The 18,307-nt window shown below is 36.3% G+C and overlaps 1 protein-coding gene across 1 annotated transcript; it reads left to right on the forward strand.

Annotated features, from left to right (window-relative positions):
• Nucleotides 1-1,800: 1,800 nt before the first annotated feature.
• On the forward strand, nt 1,801-4,437 carry LOC110600893 (putative receptor-like protein kinase At4g00960). The gene is made up of 6 exons (XM_021737807.2): nt 1,801-2,098; nt 2,196-2,335; nt 2,503-2,713; nt 3,259-3,493; nt 3,572-3,722; nt 3,912-4,437. Exons 1-6 carry the CDS (start codon nt 2,035-2,037, stop codon nt 4,302-4,304), a joined length of 1,194 nt encoding a protein of 397 aa, XP_021593499.1. The 5' UTR covers nt 1,801-2,034; the 3' UTR covers nt 4,305-4,437.
• Nucleotides 4,438-18,307: the final 13,870 nt, after the last annotated feature.

Here is an 18,307-nt window from a genome sequence, read left to right on the forward strand (position 1 = left end):
ACTTACCATAATGTATTAAAAGGGGAGAGAAAGTTTAAAGGAAGAAGAGAGAAAGTTAGGAAGGAATGAGAAAAAGAGCGACTTTCAAAGTAAAGTGTTTGTGAGCTAGGTTTGAATTTTGTTCTTGTTGCTCTTTTCTTTTATCTTAATTTTGATGGAGACTTTGATTGTGTGAGGATTTTTTGGGAGAGAACAATTTTGACCAACGCTGAGTCCATTTAATTTTAATGACTCATTATTAATCAGTATAATTTTGTTATTTTGTATTTATGGGTGATGTTTGTGTAGTTGATAACACTTATAATCTCTATAATCTCTAGTTTTGAGGATTAGCAGTTCTGATTTAGAGATCAAGGAATTTTTGTTTTGTTTTCATACTGACCACTCAAAATCACATTGATGAATTTGATAGTTCATGCTTCTCTAAATTGGTGGTAGGTTGAGTTCAGTGGCGGAGCCAGGAGCTTCCCTTTGGTAGGGCACCACCGGCTGCAACTGCACTGCTGCGGCACGACCGGCTGCGCCGCTGCGATACCTTCATTCCCCTTCAAAGCATTTTCCAGTCGCCAGTACGGCACGTGCCCCTTGCCGTACCCTCTCTCCGCCCCTGGTTGAGTTTGCAAGGTTGCCACCTTACTGGTTTCTGCTTTTATTTTGCGTTGCTTCTGTGCGTTTTCCTCCGATCTTTTCTATTCTGCTAGTGCATCCATGATTACTATTTTCTTCTTGTCCTCTAATTGCTTACATGCTGAGTTGAATGGTCTGCTGTGCGTCGATTTAGTGGACCTCAAAGCTTTGGTATTTGCTGGCTATGGCAGGGAGGGGTGCCCTAATAGATTGGTATGATAGGTGATGGTTGTTGGGTTAGGTCGATTACTTTTGGGTTGTGCATTACAACTTGTAAACCTCAAGGCTCAGTGGACTGTTTAGGTTTTTTTTACTTGTAAGCCAGATTTGGTTTGTGAATTGTAATTTTGGATTGTGCTGAACTGTTGTTGATGTATTTTAATTTTGAATTGGACTCACACGCTTTTTAGTTTTATATTTAGCCATAAAAAATGCTAAATGGTTAATTCAACGTGTATACGAATCGAAGAAAATTAGTGACAATGAGAATAAATTATGCCAATATATCTATAGAAAAGTCACATCAACTTCCAACCTCCCCCGTGGCTGCAAATATTAGGAGGGGGCCACCTATCTCCCCATTGTCAAAACTCAAAAGCATAGCTTCTCTTTTTTCTAAGGTCAGGTAAATCTGTATAAAAATGTTATATAATGTTCATTTCGAAATATTTATTTCACTTAAATGTGAAATTTTAATATTTTTATAATTAATTTGAAATTTTCAAATTCGCTGCAGTTAGCATTCTTGTAAAGCAAGATTTCCAATTTTCTGCAAGGGAAAATGCACATTTTGAACGAGCTCTTTGCTTCTTCTTTCAAGATAAGTAATTTAAATAAAAATTTAAAATTTTTGTTATAAAAAAATTGACGGATAATTATAATATATTATTTTAAATTTAGACATCGATCAATCTGTAAGCCAATAATAATAAGTTACATTAATTTTAACCATAAAATTTTAAAAAGATTTTATGAAATAAATTGAAATTGGTGAATATTAAAACTAACCATTCTCTTTTTTATTTATTGTTCTTTTAATGGGACGGGAAACGATGGTTATGCAGTTTTGACTATTCTTTAATAATAATTTTTCAAAAAAAAAAAACATGGTTTGTCAATCGCAGGTCAACACGTTCATGGTTTACTTTCCTACAGATGCATCATGCATCTGCTCTCATTTATAATCTGCAAAAAAAGTACAAAAACAGCTTCAAAGGCATCATCATATTTTGCTTTAGAAAAATCCCAGAAACATTTTGCTTTGTCTTCCTCCCAATTCCTCACCATCTCTCTGGACCTGAAGAAAATTTCCCACAAATCAAGATCACAATTTTTTTCTCCTGAATTTAGAGCTCAGATTTTCTGTTGTTTTCCCATGGGCCTAGTTTCTATCAATTCCTGAAAACCATGACAAAGTCCAAGAATTTCTTTCAGAATCTGGTAAAGCCTTTCAAGTTGAGTTCGAGCAGAGGTAACAAATTTCTTTATCAATATCTTCTGATCTGCTGCATAATAGATCAAATTGCTGATTTTTATGCATTTTCTTCTTGATTTATTTCGATTACCAGAGGGACCAAGTGAAGAGGATTTAGACCAGATTGCGGCTCAGGAACAGAAGCATTTTGCGTTTGATGCCTTAGTCTCCGCCACCAGAGATTTTCACCCAACTCAAAAGCTTGGTGAAGGTGGATTTGGACCTGTCTATAGGGTAACCCCCTTTCTCTCTCTCTAAAAATCCTTCTTTTGGGTTTGCCTTCTGAAATTTTAACAAAATTCTGCTAAATGCGTTCTAAAATTTTCTCCTTAGCTTGAGGTCCTAGTTGATGGTAACAAAAGAACAGAATTATCTTCTAACTTGTGGAATGATTTAAATAGGGGAAGTTGGCTGATGGGAGAGAAATTGCAGTGAAGAAGTTGTCCCATAGCTCAAATCAAGGGAAGAAAGAGTTTATGAACGAGGCTAAGCTCTTAGCACGAGTCCAGCATCGGAATATTGTAAATTTGTTAGGATATTGTGTATATGGAATGGAGAAGCTATTGGTTTATGAATACGTTGCTAACGAGAGTCTTGACAAGTTTCTCTTCAGTAAGTAAAAACAAATTTTCTGCTGATTTATGTTTTTGACCCTTATAAGTTAATGGGGATTGAAGTTCAATCACATAACAGGAAGAACTCTAATTAAACAATCATCTAAGTTAGGGACGGTACTAGATGCTTGAAATCGATAGCGTAAAGGATCAACAATTCTTTAATTAAACAATTTTTCAGTAGGTATTTGGTCTGTTTTAAGTTGTGAAGAAAATGTATACTAATGAAAATGCATTCTGCAAAGCTGTGTTTTGATGAAATAGTTGCTACTTCTGCCACAATTTCTTTTTTCCAATTTTTTGACACATTTTGTAAGCCCAAGCACTCATCTGACCAGTCCTAAGAAAACTGTGGATGCTGAGAGTGGATAGAGAGCTGGAATGTTCAACCTCCCTCTAGTTTTCAACCTGTCTCTAACTACAGTGTTGATAAACTGAAAACTAAGAAATGATATTATAGTATCATTCCATTTTTAGTTTTTGTTAGGATTCTAAATTTCTAATCATCCCAACATAAAGATCACAGAGATGATTTTGATGCAGAATCCAACAGGAAAGAGCAGCTTGATTGGAAGCGGAGGTATGATATCATAACGGGTATAGCGCGGGGATTGCTTTACCTTCACGAGGACTCGCACAATTGCATCATCCACCGTGACATCAAGGCTAGCAATATTTTACTTGATGATAAGTGGGTTCCTAAGATTGCTGATTTCGGTATGGCTCGCCTCTTCCCTGAAGACCAATCACATGTCAATACCCGAGTCGCAGGGACAAAGTAAGTTTTCAATAGACGTGCTAAAGCCACAATTTTTTAGTCAGTCGGCATAACAAATGTTCTTTTAATTGTCAACAGTGGTTACATGGCTCCAGAATATGTTATGCATGGGCATTTGTCGGTGAAGGCAGATGTATTTAGCTTTGGGGTTGTGGTTCTGGAGCTTATCAGTGGCCAGAGGAATTCAGCATTTAGACAATCAGTTGATGCTCAAAATCTACTTGATTGGGTAAGATTCTGATTACTTCTGTCCATCTTGTGTAAATAAAAGAGCCAACCTCACAAATTTGGTCTGAATCTGGGAGCTTCTACTGAGCAAAACCTTTCAAAAAGCTCCTTTATGAGTTTGCATATTGCTGCTTGCCTCTTATGATACGCCCTCCATTTGGTTTTAAGCAATGATCTATTGTTGGTGCAGGTATATAAGCTCTACAAAAGGGACAGGAGTTTGGAGGCCATGGATCCAACATTAGCATCATCAGCAGCCAATGACCAAGTAAAACTCTGCATTCATATAGGGCTGCTGTGCACACAAGGCGATCCGCAGTTAAGGCCAAATATGCGACGCGTAGTCATCATGTTATCAAAAAGACCTGGAAATCTAGAAGAACCAACTAGACCTGGAATACCCGGTAGCAGATATAGAAGATCTCGCAGGCCGCCGGGAATGTTCTCCACCGCCGGAACATCCGGTGACTCTGATTCTCGGACTTCTGACTACAGCTTAAACACAAATACAGCTACAGCATCTACCTCAACTCGTACCAGTCCAAGATTAGATCCTCATGGGAAACGTCCTATGGAAAGCTAACCTTTGTTCAATACAAATTTTTGGGTAACTATTCTTTGTATGATAGGTATATAAATTTAGTCTTCAGGCTTGTAAATGTTAATGCAAAATTAGTGGTTAAATGCAAGATACTCCCTAATATTATTTTATTTACTATATTATTTTTTATTATTTAAATATATTTTATAGCATATAGGTAACTTGGTTAAAATTTAATTAATTTTTTTATTTAAGAGAAAAACGAAATTCAAATTTAATGATATATAAGAGATGGGACGTAAAGATAAAACTTCTACAAATATCATAATAAAGTAGGATTAAAACTTCAAGATTCATATAATAATATTATATTTACTGCAAAATCTTATAAATGAGTAGTTTCAAAATTCAAAATTGTTTAGTAAATTTTATGATTTATTTAAAAATGATTTAATGTTATATAGTTATATATTGGAATTTATTGTGATTTAAAATAATAATTAATTCCAGAAATATAATGAAAATTTAATATTAATTATTATATTAATATAAATCATTTAGTAACCCTATAAAATTTGTTATATACATATACATATACATATATATATATATATATAAACATATATTGATATTATATTCTAGTAAGATTAGTAACTGACCTTCTTATTATTTAAAAAAAAAAAAAAAGTTTACCTCCTTATTAGTTCTGTTAGGTTGGTATATTTAACAGAAATATTTTTTTATTTTTTGATGTTTAAAAAATTTTAAAAAACTAATTAATTAAAAATAAATTAATTAAAAGAAATGAAATCATCATAAAAATTTAATTAATAAATTTTTAAAAAATTCAATTGGTATCGACCATTAAATAAAAAATAATTCTGTTATATAATTTATTTAACAGTAATGTATATGTGAAAGAGAAAGATTTATTAATTATAAGAGGCAATTTACTAAACTCTTGTAACGTGATTCTTTCGCATGATAATAATTTATGACATGTTTTAAGTAAATATTATATTATATTAAAATAATAAAGTATTGTTTTGTTTTCATTTTATACTTGTTATTATCTTTTTATTTACAATTATAAATTTCAGTTTAATTTGATATATTTTAATTGTATGAGATGATTATCAAATTTGATTACGTAAATGTCTGTAAATTTAAATTCATACACAAAATTGCTGCAAACTTAATTAGATATTTAATTTTGTTTTTCTAGCCTTTAGCTTATACATAAAAAGTTAGAAAGCATGATAAAAATTATAGTAGTAGTTTGTTTTATGTAAATATTATCTTAATTTCCTCTTTTCTCGGTGTTTTTAATTTAACTTTTTTTAATTTAAAATAGTATGAACGCAATGAAAATTTTATTATTAGTTTTCTAAATCTAAAAAAAATGATAAAAAATGAATGATAATGGATTTGAATATTAAATTTAAAATTTTGTGATTGAATAAGGTGAAATTAAAAAAAAAAACCGTTATCCGTATTTAATTTATCGTGATTATCAATTCTTATAATTTATAAAGGTCAAAATTGAGACCTTTCAATATAAAATGTTTACTCTTTTATTTTTTTTTTAAATAAAAATTAGAGTTTGAGAGAATAAAACCTGAAATTTTTTAAATTTATTCAGATATATTTATTATGCGATTAAATCTATGAGTGCAGTCTTTCGAATTTATTCTATCAGTATTAGTTTCTTCATTAATTTATACACTCATAAATTGTGTATATTTGCATAATCCCTTCATGTCTGCTAACATAATTTTTTTCATCTTTTTCGTATTTATGAATTTTAGAGCAAAACTATGATTTATTAATTTTTCGTCCTTATATATATGTGTATAAAAAATATAGAAAACATTGTGATGGGTAAAAATATTCTTGATAATTTGGTAACATGAAAATTATATAATAGTTAGCTATTGAAGAGTTAATCTATTTTTAAAATAGAAATAAAAATTATATATTTGAAAATTAAAAAGAGTGTATATAACGAGTAAAATTAACTTGTTATACAGTAAAAAAAACAATGAGTATAAAAAATGACTATATATCTCGGTGGATATTAATTTTACATTTTACATTTTTTATTTGATGGTTAGTTTAAACCGAAAAAATCGACTGAACCAAATTAATCTGAAAATTCAGTTTGGTTTTTTATTTATTTCGATTCGATTTTTAATTTTAAAAATTTCAGTTTGACTCGATTTTAATCAGAAAAAAAATCAAAAAAATCAAACCGAACCAATTAGTGATAATAGTATTTTTTTCAATAATATATAGAGATTAGATCATATTAAAATTAAAATATTTCAATTAAATTTTAAAATATTAAAAATAAAGGATAAAAAATAAAAAAAAATTATTAAAAATTTAAACCGATCAAACCGAATTAGATCAGCTTAGTTCAATTCGATTTCTGATCAAAATCGATTCGATTCGATTTTTATAAATGTCAAAATTTTGATTTATTCAGTTCAATTCGATTTTGAACCAAACCGACCGAATGCTCACCCTAGTCAATAGCGATGGTAAGAGCAAGTTTCCATTTTCTTAATCTAATTATAGGTTAATTCTCTCTGATGATAATTAGGTCATGGACACCTTGGTAATTGCAAAACTCATACTCGAAAGGTCATGCCTTAACTCTATTAAAATTCAATATATAGATTTCTTTCACATATAAGCCTAGAACTTGTTTTAAAGGACTGAATCGGGCTCGGGTTTATATATGAGAGACCCAACTCGATTAACCTACTGAATCTATGGGACAACAGAACCCGTAACATTCGGGATCGTGTCCACATGGCGCTGAATTAAATTAAATAGCTATCCTGACGATGGAAAAGCGTGCAGTACGTTCGTATGTATGGCCACACGTGACTATGGCGGGAGATACGAGTACAGGACTGTGGTTATGCGTCACTAAAGAACAAATGAGAAAAGAAATAAAGGAAGCAAATAGAAGATAAACCAGGATAAACTTATAAAAATATACCTTGAGTCTACCTTGAGTCTACCTTTTACTGGATCTCAGACATCAATTGGTGCCGTTTGTGGAAAATGAAGGAGATCTATCCATCACTGGAGTTCTCATCCTCATTTCATCCACTGAGATCCACATGCCCAACCACGACAAAAATCATACTGGGAACACCTCGAACAACCTGAGTTCAACTTAGGAAGGACCACAGTTCTCGCTCTCTAGTCTAACAGCCCCATTAAACCAACCCCTACATTGTCTAGCCCTTCACCGAGCTTAGCCAGAACCATACCTTGAACTATCTTATCTGACTAAGAGCTGCGAATTATGGTTCTCTAGTTACAGAACACTGCCCAATGGCTAGGCTAGATGTTGCAACAGAGAGAGCTCAGCACCCCATTGAATGTACCACCTGCCGCTGAGGGGTTCAATGTCAATGAATCCCAACCCACATTAAACTATCAAGCTCTTTAGCAAATTAGTAGGAGAACAAATGAAGGGGATGGAAAGGCTAGTCAAAGTAACGAGCCTATAGCCAAAACAAGAGGCAGGGTAGTAAGGGAGCTCATAGAGAATGATGGGGTTGAGAGCTACCTCTTCGAGTCAATAGGAAGGATGAAGAGTGAAGAGCGAAGAGCTAGAAAGAAACTACCATTTGAAGAAGAGGCCCAAAAGGGAAGACGTAGATGTAGATAAGAAGTTAGAAAGATTGAAAGAGCAACTACTAACAGAGTTGGGGGCACGAGACTTCTCTGTCGCTGAAGTCGTGCCCCTTAGGTCCTCGACGTACTTATTGAGCTCCTGCTAAAGGACAACAGCACGAGCTAAAGCCACGTTGCGCTGGACCTGACCTCATCGCGCCGGCGGCAGGTCTCCCCCAAAGTGGACAGTTGTGCAAGGGCTTCATCCCGCCGAGACTCTGCCATAGAAGCCCGTTGTGAAGCCTCTGGTGACCTCGTCCCTCATCTCTCCCAGCTGCTTGGTGAGGTACTCAATTTGCCCTCAAAACTCGATGATGTGCCTGCGGGCCTCACCAATGGCAACCAAATTATCCTCTCGGTGCGCCCAACAATGCACTGATCCATGGAGCTCTGCAGGGACTGGTCTCGGGCATCAATTTCTATGAACACACCCAAAACCTACCATAGAAAAATAAAAAATAAAGTTAAAAAGCCAGAAGGAGCAAAAAAGTAAAGGAAGTCAAACGATTAGAAATACCCTCAAAGAAGACAGACAGCTTATCATGAGGAGTATCTCTCTCATACTGTCCTCAAGATCTTTCCGGGAATGCAAACCAAAGGTTGCTTGCAACTTTGTAGAATAGGGCAGATAGTTGACGAGGACAAGAAAGTGGGGATCAGAGGCATCTGAGACCCCTCCAAACATCCTCTCACACAGCATCTCAGCCATAGAAGCCGGGGTAGCTCAGCAGTCACTTCGGTAGGCGTTGAGCAGCTCACTGTCCGGTGTGGATGATAGGTGCTCTACCCTCTTTTTTCCTTTATCAACGGGAGGAGAAGGGACTGTGTAACAGCCCGAAAATCGGACCGCTACCGGCGCTAGGATCCAGATTGGCTTAAGGCCGCCGGGACCCGTAGCAAGCCTAACATACATCCTGTGAACCTGTTTAATCCCATACATGATCAACAACATACATAAAAAAATTAAAACTTTTCTTTTCATTCATGAACCAAACTCAACCTGTGCATGCATTAACATAGACATTAACATTAACCCCACCATGGAGTTCGCATCACTGCTCCAATGGGGTGCCATAATCATGCATTAAGTTTGGTAAAACATAAACATCAATAAAAGATCATGCATTCATAAAGGGATTACACATGTAACGACCCGAAAATCGGACCGCTACCGGCGCTAGGATCCAGATCGGCTTAAGGCCGCCGGGACCCGTAGCAAGCCTGACATATAACCTGTAAACCTGTATAATCCCATACATGATCAACAACATGCATAAAAATTTAAAACTTTTCCTTCAAACATCCAACTCAACCTGAACATACATGTACATAGTCATAATCATAATCGTGATCCCTCTGTGGGATCTCATCAATGCCCCAGCGGGCGATACAACATGAGATGAGTTGGCTTTCATGAACATTATAAAACATTTTTTATCATGTAATAAAAGGGATACCTCATACACAATGTCAAGCACAATATCTAATCCTCAACATCATTACATGACTGAAACTGTACTTTTACATAACATTAATACATTTATCATGTCCACACTATCTATTACATAAATCAGACTTCATTACTCTCGTAAACCTCCTGGTCTACCCTGTACCTGCAATCCTGGGGAAATGGGAGAGGGGTGAGCTACTGTTAGTGTATATGCCCTAGGCCATTATCTTGGACCTTTTTGTATGTCATTTTGGTTATTAATAAAAGAGGTTTTTATCATTATTATTTGTTTGCATGTTACATAATAATGATTATCATCCCTGGTTACTTATTATTATGTTGATAATAATAAAATATAACTAGTATGATTATTGATTGATAATCATGAGATGATTATGTATATGTTGATATAAATCAATAATCATAAATACTTGTTAGAGAACAAAGTATTGGATGGACCCGCATTGAGATCACTACATGGGTCATTGTCATAAGTGAATCTCAAAGTAGTTATGTCTTAATCCTTTGACTTGAGATTGTCATAGTTTCCAACATAAGGACTGTTATGTTTTGACATAATCAAACGTTGTCTTTAATCGGACAATCATAAAGGTTATGATTGAGCATAATAGAAATTATGTAGAGGAAAATGAACAATCAAGATAGGATTTGTCCCTCTCTATGAGAGAGATATCTTCTGGGCCCCTCGATAAGTGAGACTGAGAAATGCATGGCCGTGCTCAAATGAATTGATAGTGTGATCAATATCATTTGAATTTATCAGTCTACTTAGAGATCGAGAAATCATAAGTTTGAACATTATAAGTTTGACATTGACCATGACTTATGTTCAAACTAGATATCGTGAGACAAAGGGATTAATACATGTTCTATTTAATAGGCTTTATCGGACTATTGATCCTCATATTAGTTGGGTAGTCATAATGTCTTGCTAGAGGCCACTTATGATTTATAGGCCTTGTTGGACTGGGCCTATTGCCAATTAATATGAGCCTATTGGGTCACACACAAGAACGTTGTTGATGTGCTATATTAATGGGCTAAAAGCCCATTAGTATAATTAATAATAATAATATGTTATTATTATTAATAATAATAATTTATTATTATGAGATAATAATATTTAAAAGATCTGCAGTCTATCTGTAAGTGTTACAGATAAAGGACTCTATCACATAAAGATATTTGAGTATCTGTGAGATTGTGATAGTGGGTTCTAAACACAACTCTTTTAGGAAAAGAGTTGTGGGAAAATAAAAAGACTGAGGCCTATAAATACTCCTTCTACAGATTGAGTAGGTTGGTTGAAAAAGTTTTGAGAAAACTCAGTCTAAAAGATTGTAGAACATAGAGCACATAATCTATCCATTTTGAAAGAGCTAGCACTCTAGAAGGATAGAAGACGTTCGTGTGGATACCATAGAGGGTGTTCGTTTGAAAAGGCAGCACCATCAGTCCGCCAGTGTATCTTTCTTACGAGATTAACAGGTTAGTCTCACATCTTTCTTATTAATTAAACGAAGCACTCGGATTCTGGAAAAGGAAATCCAAAATTTTATTTTTCCGCTGCGCAACTGGATTGCAATTAATCTCGGGATTTCCCAACAGTGGTATCAGAGCCTACCTGTGCTTTTCGTTTAAATTAACTATGCCATGATTGATATTATATATGTGATATATGTTTATTAGAATGGCATGATAATTATAGATAAATGATTAGATCATTTAAATAATTTTAATTTTGTTAGAAAATTAAATTAATTAAATAAAAATATTTGCAACTGGATTCACGATGAACAGTCATCGTGAACCCAGAAATTGGCGAGGCTGATGGGCGGACGTGGAGGGCGTGTGACGCTCGCGACCACCTGCAGAGAGTGTCTTTGCCGCCGCCGGCGAGGAACGACTGATTCTTCGGCCGTCAATAGCCTGGCCGGCGTCACTGCCTGGAACGCAGTGACTGAGAAGGCCGGCCCCGGAGGATCGCGCGCCCTGGAAGGGCCGCGCGACCGGAGGGTCGCGCCTCCCCGTAGGTCGCGCGACCGGTGGGTCGCGCAACCCGAGGGGTAGCACGACCGGAGGGTCGCTCCTCCCGGTGGGTCGCGCGACCGGTGGGTCACGCCTCCCAGTGGGTCGCGCCTTCCCGTGGGTCGCGCGACCCAAGGGGTAGCGCGCCCGGGGATCGCTCGACCAGTGCCTCGTGCGCCGGTGGGTCATGCATCGGTGGTTCGCCCGCCGGTGAGTCGCGCGACGATGAGGGCAACGACCGGAGAGTCCGGCGGGCTTCTGGACCTTCGGGCAGAAGCTGGGGGAAGAAGATGATGCCCCAAAATTACGATTTTGCCCCTGAAAATAATTAATAAAAAATAATAATAATAATAATAAGAAAATAATATTTTAAAATTATTTTCTTTTAGTCTTTAAATTAGATTTAAATGACTATATTTATTATTATTATTAGTCTTTAAATTAGATTTAAATGACTATATTTTATTATTATTATTAGTCTTTAAATCAGATTTAAATGACTATATTTTATTAGTATGAGATACTATGCATCATTGTCTATATATATATATGTATGCATATTGGATGCTATGATATATATGCAAGACAAAATAATTAAAATTAAAATTGAACCCTCATTCTAAAATTTTAAGTTTTAATGCCACCCATATATTAAAAACCTATCAAGACTAAGATCACCAAAATGCAGGTTTTGCCAAAGCAAAGTGCATTAGGATTATCCTAGTAAGGTAGGATGAGTAATGGTTACTCATTTATTTAATTTTGGTTGAGCTTAATTAGGCTATCAAAACGGTTTTGGGCCTAAGGCATTAGATGGGGTATAACATGCATTTGACATATGATGTCAATACCTCATAATTTAAGAGTTACATTAGATGTAATTGGTAAGGGGTTACCTACCTAAATAACTTAATTCTAAGCGTCATGCCAAAGCTGACTTAGAATTAGGTGAAATATGGATCTTAGCCCACTAAAATATTATTATTATTTTGAGGGTTATATTTTAGTGGGAGATTATTATCACTTCAATATTAATTTACTAAATTGATTATATTTGCATATTTTTGTAGATTATTATGGCTGCTAATAACAATTCCACCTTATCACTGCGATCCATCCTTGAGAAGGATAAACTGAAAGAAAATGGGACTAATTTTATTGACTGGTTTAGAAACTTGAGAATTGTTCTCAAGCAAGAGAAAAAGTCCTATGTGCTTGATGAAGCTGTCCCTGAACCACCTCCTGCTGATGCAACTAATGCTGTTAAGAACAAGCATAAGAAGCATATGGATGATTCTAATGACATTGGATGTCTTATGTTGGCAACTATGTGCCCAGAACTTCAGAAGGATCTGGAGCACCTTGAGGCCTATGAGATGAGTGTCCATCTCAAACAGGCTTTCCAACAACAAGCTAGGCAGGACAGGTATGAAACCACAATCGCATTGCATGATTGCAAAATGGCTGAAGGTGATTCAGTTAGTGCTCATGTTTTAAAGATGAAAGGCTACATTGATCACCTTGCTAGGCTTGGCTATCCTTTGAGTTTAGAACTTTCTACGGATCTGATCCTACATTCTTTACCTAGCAGTTTTTCTCAATTTGTCATGAACTATAACATGAACAATATGGAGAAATCCATTCCTGAGTTGCATGGGATGCTAAAGACAGCTGAGGTAAATATTAAGAAAAGGCCTACCCAAATTTTGAATGTCAATAAGGGTAAGCCCCATGAAAATTAAGGGGAAGCCCAAGTCTAAAGGTGGTAATGGGCCTAAGGGACGAGGCAAGCCTAAATGGCAATCCAAGGCAAAAGTTCCTAAGCAAATAGTTCCTAAGGAAGGAATCTGCTTCCATTGCAAGGAACCAGGGCATTGGAAGAGAAATTGCAAACTTTATTTGGATGAGTGTAAGAAGAAGAAGAGTAGTGAGACTACGACTTCAGGTATTTATGTTATAGATATTAATTTATCTATTTCTACTTCATGGGTATTAGATACCGGTTGTGGCTCTCACATTTGTACAAATGTGAAGGGTCTTAAAAGGAGTAGAAAACTGAAAAAGGGCGATGTGGACCTACGTGTAGGCAATGGAGCAAGAGTTGCTGCCATAGCTGTAGGGACATATGAACTTGTGTTGCCCAATGGGCTTTTGCTAGTTCTGAACAATTGCTTTTATGTTCCTACTTTGAGTAGAAATATTTTTCCAGTTTCTGTTTTGGACGATGAAGGTTTTTCATTTCTTGTTAAGAATAAGAAATGCTCCATTAATAAAGATGATTTGCTTTATTGTATTGCAAATTCATATGATGGCCTTTATGTCCTTAATCTAGATGATTCTAGAGACAACAATATCTATAACATAACTTCTAAGAAAACTAAGCCAAATGAGTTAAACCCAATATATTTATGGCACTATCATCTTAGTCATATAAATGAGAATCGCATATCTAAGCTCCATAAGGATGGTTTATTAGATTCATTTGATTTAGAATCATTTGAAATTTGTGAATCTTGTTTGCTTGGATGACAAAGGACCCTTTTACTGGACAAGGTCAAAGGGCTTCAGACTTATTGGGCTTAATACATACAGATGTTTGTGGCCCAATAAGCATTAGTGCTAGGGGAGGTTATCAGTACTTCATTACATTCACTGATGATTTCAGTAGGTATGGCTATGTCTACCTAATGAAACATAAGCATGAATCTTTTGAAATGTTTAGAACTTTTCAAAATGAAGTAAAAAATCAACTTGGTAGAACTATTAAGATGCTTCGATCTGATCGAGGTGGTGAATATTTGAGCCAAGAGTTTGACGAATATCTTAGAAACTGTGGAATTGTTTCACAATTAACTCCTCCAAGAACTCCACAATGGATTGGTGTTTCTAAAAGGAAAATTCGAACTTTATTAGATATGGTTCAATCTATGATGAGTCAAACAGATCTCCCTTTATAGTTTTGGGGTTACGCCTTGGAAACAGCTGTATTCATTCTGAACCGAGTACCATGAAAGCGGTTGAAAAGACACCATATGAGTTATGGACTGGGAAAGTGCCCAGTTTGTCTTTCCTTAAAGATTTGGGGTTGTGAGGCTTATGTGAAACGCCCAGTTTCAGATAAGTTAGCTCCAAAAATTTATCAAGTGCAATTTTGTGGGGTATCCTAATGAAGCCAAAGGATACTACTTCTATACTCCCTCAGAGAACAAAGTGTTTGTTGCTCGAAATGGTACCTTTTTGGAAAAGGAATTTATCTCTCAGAGATTCAGTGGGAGTACAGTGCGACTTGAGGAAACTCAAGCACCACAAAAGAGCATTGAACCGCCGATAGAACCACTTTCAGAACCACAAACAGTTGTGGAAACTGAAAGGGTGACACAAGTCCCACGCAGATCTGATAGGACACGTCATCAGCCTGAGAGATATGGATTTCTCATGACTGATAATCGTGAACCTTTGCTCATTGATGAAGATGAACCTTGTGTTTACAAGATGGTTAGTGGGAGTGCAGTTGTGTTTCTAGTCCTATATGTGGATGACATATTAATCATTGGAAATGATATCCCTACCTTGCAAAAGGTTAAGACTTGGTTTGGGAATTCTTTTTCAATGAAGGACTTAGGTGAGGCCGCATATATCCTTGGTATTAAGATCTATAGGGATAGATCCAAGAGGATAATAGGTCTGAGTCAAAGTACTTATATTGACAAGGTGCTGAAAAGGTTCAGCATGCAAGATTCCAAAAGAGGATTCTTGCCCATGTCTCATGGTATTCATCTCAGCAAGAATCAATGTCCTATGACATCTGATGAGCGAGAACGGATGAATAAGATCCCTTATGCTTCTGCTATTGGATCTATCATGTATGCCATGTTATGTACTAGACTAGACATCTCATATACCTTGAGCACAACAAGCAGATATCAGACAGATCCCGGTAAAAGTCACTGGACAGCTGTTAAGAATATCCTAAAGTACCTTAGAAGGACTAAGGATGCATTCCTAGTTTATGGAGGTTTGGAAGACGAGCTAGTTGTAAATGGTTACACAGATGCTAGTTTCCAAACCGACATAGATGAGTTAAGATCGCAGTCAGGATTCATATTCATTTTTAAATGGTGGAATTGTTAGTTGGAAGAGTTCCAAGCATAGCACTATAGCAGATTCTACAATAGAAGCTGAGTATATAGCAGCATCAGATGCAGCTAAAAAGGGCAGTCTGGTTGAAGGAATTCATCTCAGAGTTGGGAATGGTTCCCAGCATTGCAAAACCTATGGACCTTTATTATGGTAATAACGGTGCCATAGCATAGGCAAAGGAGCCCAGATCTCACCAGAGATCTAAACATATACTCAGACGATATCACCTTATTCGAGAGATCATTGATAGAGGAGATATCAAAATATGCAAAGTAGACACAAATGACAACATTGCAAATCCACTGACCAAGCCTCTTTCACAGATCAAGCATGATCAGCACGCTAGGTCTATGGGTATTAGATACTTATATGATTAGGCCTAGTGCAAGTGGGAGATTGTTAGTGTATATGCCCTAGGCCATTATCTTGGACCTTTTTGTATGTCATTTTGGTTATTAATAAAAGAGGTTTTTATCATTATTATTTGTTTGCATGTTACATAATAATGATTATCATCCCTGGTTACTTATTATTATGTTGATAATAATAAAATATAACTAGTATGATTATTGATTGATAATCATGAGATGATTATGTATATGTTGATATAAATCAATAATCATAAATACTTGTTAGAGAACAAAGTATTGGATGGACCCGCATTGAGATCACTACATGGGTCATTGTCATAAGTGAATCTCAAAGTAGTTATGTCTTAATCCTTTGACTTGAGATTGTCATAGTTTCCAACATAAGGACTGTTATGTTTTGACATAATCAAACGTTGTCTTTAATCGGACAATCATAAAGGTTATGATTGAGCATAATAGAAATTATGTAGAGGAAAATGAACAATCAAGATAGGATTTGTCCCTCTCTATGAGAGAGATATCTTCTGGGCCCCTCGATAAGTGAGACTGAGAAATGCATGGCCGTGCTCAAATGAATTGATAGTGTGATCAATATCATTTGAATTTATCAGTCTACTTAGAGATCGAGAAATCATAAGTTTGAACATTATAAGTTTGACATTGACCATGACTTATGTTCAAACTAGATATCGTGAGACAAAGGGATTAATACATGTTCTATTTAATAGGCTTTATCGGACTATTGATCCTCATATTAGTTGGGTAGTCATAATGTCTTGCTAGAGGCCACTTATGATTTATAGGCCTTGTTGGACTGGGCCTATTGCCAATTAATATGAGCCTATTGGGTCACACACAAGAACGTTGTTGATGTGCTATATTAATGGGCTAAAAGCCTATTAGTATAATTAATAATAATAATATGTTATTATTATTAATAATAATAATTTATTATTATGAGATAATAATATTTAAAAGATCTGCAGTCTATCTGTAAGTGTTACAGATAAAGGACTCTATCACATAAAGATATTTGAGTATCTGTGAGATTGTGATAGTGGGTTCTAAGCACAACTCTTTTAGGAAAAGAGTTGTGGGAAAATAAAAAGACTGAGGCCTATAAATACTCCTTCTACAGATTGAGTAGGTTGGTTGAAAAAGTTTTGAGAAAACTCAGTCTAAAAGATTGTAGAACATAGAGCACATAATCTATCCATTTTGAAAGAGCTAGCACTCTAGAAGGATAGAAGACGTTCGTGTGGATACCATAGAGGGTGTTCGTTTGAAAAGGCAGCACCATCAGTCCGCCAGTGTATCTTTCTTACGAGATTAACAGGTTAGTCTCACATCTTTCTTATTAATTAAACGAAGCACTCGGATTCTGGAAAAGGAAATCCAAAATTTTATTTTTCCGCTGCGCAACTGGATTGCAATTAATCTCGGGATTTCCCAACAGCTACTAGAGCCCAGTGAGCAGAATAATAAAAACATTTAAATCATATGGATCATGGAATGCATCACATCACAGCTAATCACATCAAGGATGAATTTGTCACCAATAGCCCTCTACATGGTCCAACTGTGCCAGAACGTAGAATGGGTCCTGGTCTTTCCCTTACATAACATATCATAACATAACAGTGTCCAACTGTGCCAGAACGTAGAATGGGTCCTGGTCTTTCCCTTACATAATATATCATAACATAACAGTGTCCAGCGAACTCATTCGCAAATTCCTCTCATGTCATGCCGTCTAGTCTTGGGTCCACATAACACTTGAACCATTCCCGTGCCTTCTTGCACTTTAAGGTGAACCCTGCCATCTGAATGGCCCTGCTATCATCCGCCCCTAGCTCATCAGTTATTGTCTTCACTACTCTCAGATACTCAAAGGGGTCATCCCCTGACTTGTATTTGGGAGCATCCAGCTTAAGGTAATCTGTCATCTTTACCTTGCTCCCACCAGCTGAGCTAGGTCTAGGAGGTTGAGTAACTGGGGCTGCTGGTTCTGTAGGTGGTGGAGGTGCAGCATTCCCCGAGGTGGGGTTCGCCGGGTTAGGATAGAAGGGTGAGGGTGGATAAGCTGGGTACTGTGTGTAAGGTGGATAAGGCATGTAGGTAGGGTAGGGGTTAAAGCTGGAGTAATCTGATGTACCTCCCATCGGATACCCTGAACCCTGTGGGAAGGGTGGATAATGGGGTGGAAAACCATACCCCGAGGCCTGAACGCCTCCCTGTGACTCCCCTGTCCCTTCTTCCTCCATGCTCACATCCAGGTTCCCATCCCTCCTCTGCTCCTCTTCCATAACCTCCCTCACATCTGCCGAACTTCCTCCTCT

This window comes from Manihot esculenta, chromosome 15 (assembly GCF_001659605.2).
Source record: "Manihot esculenta cultivar AM560-2 chromosome 15, M.esculenta_v8, whole genome shotgun sequence".
NCBI lineage: Eukaryota > Viridiplantae > Streptophyta > Magnoliopsida > Malpighiales > Euphorbiaceae > Manihot > Manihot esculenta.

What these genes read in the sequence shown, in the direction of transcription:
- LOC110600893 (XM_021737807.2), top strand. Translation starts at nt 2,035, where the DNA reads ATGACAAAGTCCAAGAATTTCTTTCAGAATCTGGTAAAGCCTTTCAAG. An exon ending in GATTTGGACCTGTCTATAGG is followed by an intron (nt 2,336 to 2,502) that starts GTAACCCCCTTT and finishes TGATTTAAATAG; the next exon opens with GGGAAGTTGGCTGATGGGAG. An exon ending in TCTTGACAAGTTTCTCTTCA is followed by an intron (nt 2,714 to 3,258) that starts GTAAGTAAAAAC and finishes ATTTTGATGCAG; the next exon opens with AATCCAACAGGAAAGAGCAG.